General features: G+C 34.1%; 1 protein-coding gene across 3 annotated transcripts in view; it reads left to right on the forward strand.

The window, feature by feature from the left end:
• ACVR1C (activin A receptor type 1C) overlaps positions 1-9,435 on the forward strand; it is an 84,095-nt gene extending 74,660 nt beyond the window's left edge. For all 3 annotated transcript variants that reach the window (XM_036421707.2, XM_036421710.2, XM_045575385.1), the window contains one exon: positions 2,278-9,435. In XM_036421707.2, coding sequence (XP_036277600.1) covers positions 2,278-2,409 — 132 coding nt within the window. In that variant the 3' untranslated portion in view covers positions 2,410-9,435. The remainder of the gene's footprint in view (positions 1-2,277) is intronic.
• The last annotated feature ends 225 nt before the right edge of the window (positions 9,436-9,660 follow it).

Raw genomic sequence — 9,660 nt, forward strand, 5'->3', positions numbered from 1 at the left:
GCCCCCAACTTCCCTCCTCTGCTGGCCTGGTCACCCCTAACTGCCCTCCCTTGCTTGCCTGATCACCCACAACTGCCCTCCCTTGCAGGCCTGGTCCCTCCCAACTGCCCTCCCCTGCTGGCCATCTTGTGGTGGCCATCTTATGTTCACATGGGGGCAGGATCTTTGACCATATGGGAGCAGCCATCTTGTGTGTTGGAACAATGGTCAATCTACATATTACTCTTTTATTGGATAGGATAAAGGCCTGGTGCACCAGGGTGGGGGCCAGCTGGTTTGCCCTGAAAGGTGTCCTGGATCAGGGTGGGGGTTCCCTTGGGGCATGGGGCAGCCTGAGCGAGGAACCTATGGTTGTTTGCAGGCTGGCCACGCCCTCTGGAGACCCAAGTGGAGGCCCTGGTATCTGGAATTTATTTACCTTCTACAATTGAAACTTTGTAGCCTGGAGTGGAGCCAAGCCTTCTGCTTGCTCCGTGGCTGCTGCCATTTCTGTTTGGATTTGTTTACCTCTTATAATTGAAACTTTGTAGCCTTGAGTGGAGGCTTAGACTGGCTAGGACAGGTGAAAAGCTTTGCTTCCTCCATTACCTGGGAAACCCAAGCCTCCCTCCTGCTCTCTGTGGCCGTAGCCATCATAGTTGGGGTTAATTTGCATACTCACTCTGATTGGCTGGTGGGCATGGTTGGTGGGCATGGCTTGTGGGTATAGTGGAGGTATGGTCAATTTGCATATTACTCTTTTATTAAATAATATTTTACATGTTATATCATTTAGTTCTAGCATCTAATGTTTTGATGGGTCTCATTTTATTGCATCTTGTTTGAAATGACTCTTGCTTGTGTAACATTATTTCCTCACCTGCTTGTGAATTTTCATTATGAGCTCAAGCTTACTGCAACGGTTTAAGACTTGGGTCTGATTTAAAACAAAAACAAAAATGAGAGCTAAGAATTAGACAATTTTCTTTACAAAATTCCTTTTAAGTCTGATTTGATTTATCCTTATACTCAGAACTTTGCAAACATCTTGCTCTGACACCTTCTGGGTGCTTCAGGCTGTGTTTCCTCTTTCACATGTGGTCCATCAGTTCTGAAATTCTGCAGTGAGTTCAGCAGATGCCACCAGAACAGCCACTAGGCTTTAGTGACTTCTTATATCTCTCTGGATTCATGCAGTCTCTTTATCTTCTACTCGGAGTATTTATTTTACTTATTTACCAATTCACTTAAACTGATTTACTAAATTCAGAATTTTAATATTTCTATTTACCGTATTTTTCGGACCATAAGACGCACCCCCCCCCAGAAGTGGGGGGAAAAAGTCCCTGCTTCTTATGGTCCAAATATAGCCTACACATATACTTTAAAAAATAAGTTTTTTTACTTGCCCGGCTCTGTGTGGTCTCTGCGTGCTTGCCTGGCTCTAAAATGGTTCTAAATGCTGCTGTTTACTTTACAGGGTTGATTACATGTGTTTATGACTGTGATGTTGGGTTTTAATGCACATAAAATATTTTAGGACACTATTTGTTTCAGAATCTTTTTTTCTTCATTTCCCTTCTCTAAAAACTGGTGCGTCTTATGGTCCGGAGCGTCTTATGGTCCGAAAAATATGGTAGATCATTATTTTATTGTGGCATAATTTACATATGCACAAATCTTGATATATAATTTGGTGAAGCTTTAAAAAATGTATGCATGTGTGTGCTTACCATCCAGATAAATATATGCTAAATTTCTAAGCCATCCCATTTCCCTTTTTTTTTTTTGTTTCATATCCCTTCTTAGAATATTTTAAATGATAGACATTCTACCATATCCCCAGGAATCAATAGATGAATTTTCAATAAAAAGTTAGCCTCTGCCCTAACTGATTTGGCTCAGTGGATAGAGCATCAGCCTGTGGACTAAAGGGTCTCAGGTTCAATTCCGGTTAAGGGTGTATGCCAGGGTTGTGCATTCAATTCTCAGTGGGGGGCTTGCAGGAGGCAGACAATCAGTGATTCTCTCTCATCATTGATGTTTCTCCCTGTCCCTCTCCCTTCCTCTCTAAAATCAATAAAAAATATATTTTAAAATATAGCCTCTGTAAGGTAAATACACATGAGTGTGTGTTGACAGGATTTTTGAAGAGGTTTGGTCCTAATCTCCTTTTCATATTATTTTTTATTTACTATTTGTTCATCAGAGCTTAGCATCAATTTCTGGGTTTGTTGTTTTGTTTCTCATGTACGTGTTTTGTGTGAGTAAGGTCTTTGATGTCTTTCTCTCTTAAAGGCACTCCGAGTCATGGGGAGAATAATGCGAGAGTGTTGGTATGCCAATGGGGCAGCCCGCCTCACTGCCCTTCGTATTAAGAAGACTATTTCTCAACTTTGTGTCAAAGAAGACTGCAAAGCCCAACGATGATAATCATGTTGAAAATCTCTCGCAGCTTTTTTTTTCTTCTTCTCATTTTCCCTCTTTATGTGAATGTGTTTGGCCTTTGTTGTTGTTGTCTACCTCAATGATAATGCAGTACAGTATTTAAGTGTGCAAAGGCAGCATGAAAAAAAATAACTCACATCAAGCAGGAGTTGACTTTATCCAATCTTCATGTTTAATTTTATTTTGAAAAGCAAATGTATCAGTTCATGTATTTAATAAGAAAGATACTGTAAAGGTGTAAAATAAGCTATGTAAAATAATAAGCATTCTTAAGGTTTTATTTTACTTGAACCAAAAGTGCATGAATGAATGGAAAAAAATGTGTTGAAAAAAAGTGAGATAAAACATTCATTAAAAATGTGAACTATATTATGTTACATCTAATCAAAATGTAACATCATGCAGTCTATGGTGTTCTCCATTTTTAAAATTAAACAGGATCTTTAAAAAAATAAATGTTGCTCCAAATTTCGTATACAAAACATGGAAAAGTGGAGCTCCTCAGTTGGAAGGTGGAAGTGAGGTCTAGGTCCCAGTTACTTGGTCCTCTAAACCCTGCCTTTCCCTACTCTTCATAATCCATCACCACAGCAGCCCCTGAAGCAAACAGTTTGAAATCCACTGGAATTGTTACTTCCTCTTATTTACAAAAGAGATGCTTGACATTTGGAGACATGGAGAAATGTCTCAAAGTCACACCACTAGGGGTAGAGCTGGCTCAAGTCTGAGCCTCGTGACCATCCACACTGTAGAGTTAGCTAGCTTCTTACTACTCTTTTAATTCCAACGTTATTTTTCTTCCTGTGCCAAAACATCTTTCATGATGATATTTGTGGTTTAGTAACACAAGATAAATTGAGGGGTTTTTGTTTGTTTGTTTGTTTGTAGAATCATAATGGACCTACATGAATATCCATTGATGTTTTTTTTTCATAGAGTTGTCATAGTCACCCTATTTGTTAGACAAGTATGAATGTTTTCTAAAAACTTGCAGAGGTAAATCAAACAAAGATCCATTTTCAGAAGATGTCTTCAAGATGCATTTCAGAGGTCCTTATTACTTTTGTGCATACACATTTAGAAGGAAAAGAACAGAAAAGGAAGAGGAAACTAGGAAATATCTTGAAAAAAATTAAGAAAACCTTAAATGAAGTATAACAACCAAATTCTACAGAGTGTATCAGTAAGTATAAGTAGACATTTCCTACTCTTTCAAAATGAGTAAGTGGGTGCAAATGATAATATTGCCTGTATTCTACTTCCTATGGAGATAGAAGTGATGAATTCTGAAAAATACATAGAACATGAAATATTTCCTACAAATCTACAATTCTGTTTTCATGAAGGAGTTTAATATTGTATCTTCTATTGTTCTAAAATATTATTTTCTAAACTCTGTTTCTTAGAACACTCTTCTACTGAGATGATCCAAGACCAAAAGGATTATTTGACAGATTCTTAGAATGTGACACTGCACGTTAGTGTGTCGTGTGCGTTGATGGGTCTCGCAGGAAAGAAATGCTATTTGGATTTCTTTAGACTGGATTTCCCAAATTATTTGACCATGGAACCCTTTTATTAAGAGGAATAGAAACCTTTTACTACCCCATTTTTCAATGTTCTACAGAGCACAATTTTGGTAACAGTGTTCTGAAAAATACACATTTTTTTCCCCATAATAGATCGAACTGCAGTGCTTATAATTTATTTATCTGTGGACATGTGTTACTGAACCCTTCTTCATTTGACTGGGATGATACATCAAAGCCAAAAACCTTGAAGCTGTAGTTTGTATATAGTTTTCATTCTTAGTCACCCATTCTTTAATTAATGTGGGGCACCCCATATCTTTCTCGCCACAAGATTGGGCCCAATAGGGAAATTAAAAGATAGGTACCTTCTGCTCTCAGGGATTTTAAACTCTAACTTGGGAATGGCAACAGACATGTAGGAGTGTGGGGGAAGAAAGCAAATTGGCAAATAAATATAACACAAAGTAGTATATTTTGAGTTCTATATGACAAATTAAGATGATTTGACTTCTGTATGACAAATTAGGATGTTTTGAGTTCTCTATGACAAGTTATTTTCAATTTGCAATACATTTAGAAACTTCTTTATTTGGCTATTCCAGACGATCTAAATAATATGTGATATTTTTAAAATTGCATATGTGAAGGATTTTTTAAAAAAGCTTATGTGAAGGGAGTAACTTTGCTCATGCTTGTTACCTTCATTTCTCATAGGTTGTTTCTGCACATATGAGAATGAAGTTATTTATTTACTATGGTTGTACTATAGTTTCAAAGAAATGAGGATAACATTTTCTGTTTTACTCACTTATGTTGGGTGAATATACTTACTTAATTTTTAAGAAAGGCTGTTTTAATCTCTCCATTTTCCTATGTTTATAATTTATTTGAGTATGTCCAAATATAATTTCATGTTTTTATTGGTTCAACTTTCAATCCAGAGAAATTTGTACATTTTGAGATTTTTGTTTTGTTTTTATGTTGGTTAACTATAACTCCTAACTCAATAGTTTTATATTTCATTTACCAAGTACATTATTTTTAAGAAAGGGGGTAAATTAACAAAAACAGTTAGAAAAATTAAAAGTTCTAATTTTTCTTAATTATCAAAATTATAAACATAAAATGCTCATTTAAAAATAAGATAAAGTTTAAAACATTAAGCCAATTTACTGTATATATCTATGCTGTAAAACTTTGTTTTTGTTTTTGATGGAGTCTTATTGTGTAATATTTATTTATTCTGAATTGTGTTAAAAACAAAAAAATATTGTTCTTTGACTCAAAGTGTCATTATTCTTTGCTCCTTTTAAATATTATGTCTTTGAGTATAATATAAAGCTTGGGGAAATTCTATTTATAAAATTTCAGTACTGTATAAAATAATGAAGGAATATATATATATATGTAGCGTCACTTAGTTAAAATAAGGGAAACAATATTTGTTGACAATTATTTGAGCATGAATTTGTTATCTTATAATCTTTGCACGTAACTGGGTACAGATTTTGCCGTGTGCTTTCTTCTATGTCTAACATATTTGGCATGTAACATAAAAAATTCTTAATTTTTGTTCTGACTTGAAAGTTAAGTGAAATATGACTGTGTCATGCACTATTTTAGGTGTAGCACTTGCTTTTCCTCCTTACACTTTCAGTTAACTTTGCATTTTTAATTCCATGATTGTATGAAAATAGTATCCTGATTGCAGTGTCTGAAGATTTAAAAATTGGGTTTTAATTTAAAATGAAGATCTTCAATAGATTCACTAGAAGTCCCATAATAATTTAGTACTGCTTTTACTTTAATAGAATGATTAAACAAAACAAAAGAAAACTGCTATGCTGGAATTTTACCACCATGTGACTTATTGGGGGCAGAGAGAACTCAGGGCTATCTTTGAGTTTACACAACAGGACGAGGGCACCTACTAGCAAATCATCTGAAAGCAGGGAGCCCACATTTGCCATTATTCAAAAATCCAACATAAAATTGCCTGGCAGAGAATAATTTACAATTAATTATTTAAAATAAATATGGAAATGTATTTTGTTTAAATAAATGTATTTAAAATATGGATATTTTATTTCCCATTGGGAAGTTAAGTAAAAGTAGAGTATCAAATGAATACAGTTGATAGCAATTGATGCTTTCAGTATTCATTCCTTTAAAGAAATTTACAAATATGCCATTTTAATTTACTTGGAATGTTTGAGAATTCGTATCTTAAAGTGTTATTGCTGTGGACTTTGGAGATATTCTAAATATCATTTCTTTTGAGAAACATACTACTATTATGTGTCACAATACTTTGTGTTAGTCCTCCATAAACTAAGACCTAATGTGGACTTTATGCACTATTTAGTGAAGAGGATAATCTTTCTGCTCCTGAGGGTTTCTACTAAACAGAAAAAATGTCAGTTGGAAAATAAGAAAATTAATCCAAGAGCTAATGTTAAAAAAAAAATTATAATACAGGCAGTTTTATGAAAGATTTCAATGCAAATTTTCAGATATTTGACTTTTTTTTCCCTTCTCCAGATTTTCTTTTACATTTCATTCCTTTTCTCACCTCCTTTTTCCCCTCACTGTCTTCCAAAATTAGGTTTAGTCTCTAATTAAAAAAATAAAACAAAACAACAACACTAGTTATTATTTAATTTAATGATCTCAGTACTTATTCTAATGACATAATATATCACTGGTCTAAATTATTACAGATGTATCATAGACAAAAACAAAATCAGAACTTGGAAATCATAAAGGATCTAAAATATTTTATAATTCAATTCCCATATTTTATAGATGAAGAAACCAAGGATCAGAGATGCTATTTATTAGCAGAACTGATATCAGAACCCATGGGGCCAACCACCATGGTGCCTATTATATCCAACTTTTATTAATGAAAAAATAATGAACATGCATCTAACCCTACCTTGAACGTGCCATTTGGTGGTGATGATCAAATCCTACTCTTTATTTCTGCTGAAATAATTTGCTCACTCATGGTGAGGTCAGTGAGAAAAACAAAAATGAGCTAAGGAAGAGTTTTAAATAGCTAGGTAGTGCTGAATAAATTTTATGAATTATGAGAACATGGAGTTTCTTCATGCAAGTAATGATAAGAGATGTTTCATAACTCTTTTTCTCTCCTTTTTCTAAGATTGCTGTTTCTCTTTATGCATTAGAATGGGGGTGAAAGATGATTTGGTAGTTGAATTTGAGACAATGTTGATAGCATATTATCTTCTCTCCTACTTTCTCATTAGTTTATTTTCGACACTCATCTTTTTTGTTACATTAAAAATTTGTATTTCCTCAATTCTAAACAGTCTGTAATTCCTATTCTAGTAGTTCTAGCCCCTGTCAGATTGCTACACACCAAACTTCTCCACAAGATTTTACTTTCCCACACCCACATGTGAGAGGTTGCATCTCATGCTTTCTCTAGTAATGTTTCACTCGGCCTGATGAAGAGGGTGTTTGTTAAAGGTAGAGTGGTTTTCTTTCACACTTTAAAGAAGACTATCAGTCTACTTATATTCTAGCTTTAGCTAACATATAAGGAATGTGTCTACATTTGCCTTAATGCTGAAGTCCACTTAAGAAATAGTGACTTGAGCAGAGAATGTGAAATGTATATCCCATAAAGTGATTGCTAATGCTATTTCTGCATACTACTGCTTGTTTTGCTTTGGCCATCTTTTAAAATTAAGGTATTATCACATATGGTTTAAATACAATGTTATATTGAAATTAGGTAACAATTCCCCATTTTAATATTTTTCTAATGAGGGCTGTCAGGGTACTTCTTAATTTAGTTGGGAGAGTATCTCATCCTAGATTTTAATATTTTCAGATATGACTATATTTTCTTATTATTGGTCCATGTTATCCTACACACAGCTCTTCTCCCCAGATCTAATAGTTCTGACTGCAAAATGCTTACTTACCCTGGGTTACATGCACCTGAGCGGTAAAAGAGCCAGTATGAATCTGAGTGTATTGGGAAATTAGCCTATACCGGGTGCCACCGGACCCAGCTGGGCCTGTGTGTTCTGCATACACACGCTCAGGGGCAGATAGGGGCTGAAATCCCACCTGTAACTGGTTCCTCAACTCAGAAATAGTTTTCTATTTTTTCAGAAAAGGGCCCTGCTTATACTTCAGAAAATGAAAATTTCAAAGTGATGTTGGCATTTGCAAACACAATAGAGAACTGAGAGGGGGAAAAAGATATTAGATTTTCATCATAATATTCCCAAAACAGCAAAAGAGAGTGTATGATTTACCCTGTTGATTAAAATTTTCAACTCAAGACATTCTGCACCAAAACACATAGACCCTAATTTTGGTATCTCTGAGTTTTCATTCCATGTACAAACATATTCATTGACTTTGCCTATAAAGGGGCAATTACATGTGTAAGTTCTGATTAATGCAGGTATAGAATGAGACTTACCAAACTCCCCATTTCTTCCAGTAGGCTAAATACAAGTAATTAGAAAATTTTTAAATAATCCAACTATTTTTTGCCTTTATGTAAAGTAAGGACATCTGAGCCAAAATATTAAATTCCAGTTCATTTCCACAATGACTAGTATCAAGCTCTTCTACTCTTTTGATTCTAGACTGGAGAAAATTATTCAAATTTAATCTGAGTTTCAGGTTTTAAAATGTCCTAAAAACAGAAAATGAGATTCAGATCTCAGAAAAAGGGGGGATTTTGGATTGCCTTTCAAAGTACTAATACTAATTATACTTTTGGTAGTGTGACTTTTCTTGTACCTGAGAGCACATTACAAATGTCAAAACCATTGCAGTTTGACATTGTGAAACTTGCCTTGAACTCTTGAACTACTGTGAAGAAAAAGCACTGTTGTAAAGACTTATTGTAAGTTAGCTGATGTTCTTAAGTGTGTAACATATAGTATCTTTCGATAGGCCCAAGTGACTGTATATAAGGAATATGAAGAAATAGGCCTTGAAATGAAAGTTGGGCAATAAATGATAGCAAAAAGTATGCAAGTAGCAATTTTAATAGTTGTAATTAACTGTTGAAGCTGAAGAGAATTCCAAATTCCAAAGAGAAATGAATGATATTCAGGTGTTTCATTGATTTCTGGTCGGTGGAAATATGCATTTTATAGTACATGTAAAATATTATACTATTATTTTTGTTTAGAAATAATATTATTTTAAATTTAAAAAACTCAGTGATAGCCTTCATACCAAAATGTTTAGCTTTATTAACAGCAAGTCATAAAGTATTTATTTTAAAGCTTTTCAAATATAACTTTTAGCTGCTTCCTGATGTAAATACTTATTGTCCTAAATGTTATATTTTTATGTATGAATTTTCTGAAAATGTATTGTTTTGTAAAGTGGCAAAGATAATAAATTAAGCACTCCTTGCACTTGTTTCTGTGAATCATATAGAACTCTATTTTAAATAAAATGAAAATGTGTCATCTTTAGGTTTCTATGAAATTATGTTCTATTATTTAAAAATTATGTTTACATTTGACTGCATTATATGGAAGGGGTTTTGGAAATTGAAATGTTGGCCCTTGAACTTTGCTTCCTTCCTTTCTGCCAGGGACGCTTTCTTCTTCAACAGCCCCTTCTCTACAGGGCACACGAGATAATAGTCTTTGATTTTTCTTGAATAGTAACCATTCTTTGCATTTATTTAAGC

The sequence above is a fragment of the Pipistrellus kuhlii genome, unplaced genomic scaffold (genome assembly GCF_014108245.1).
Source record: "Pipistrellus kuhlii isolate mPipKuh1 unplaced genomic scaffold, mPipKuh1.p scaffold_m20_p_7, whole genome shotgun sequence".
Lineage (NCBI taxonomy): Eukaryota > Metazoa > Chordata > Mammalia > Chiroptera > Vespertilionidae > Pipistrellus > Pipistrellus kuhlii.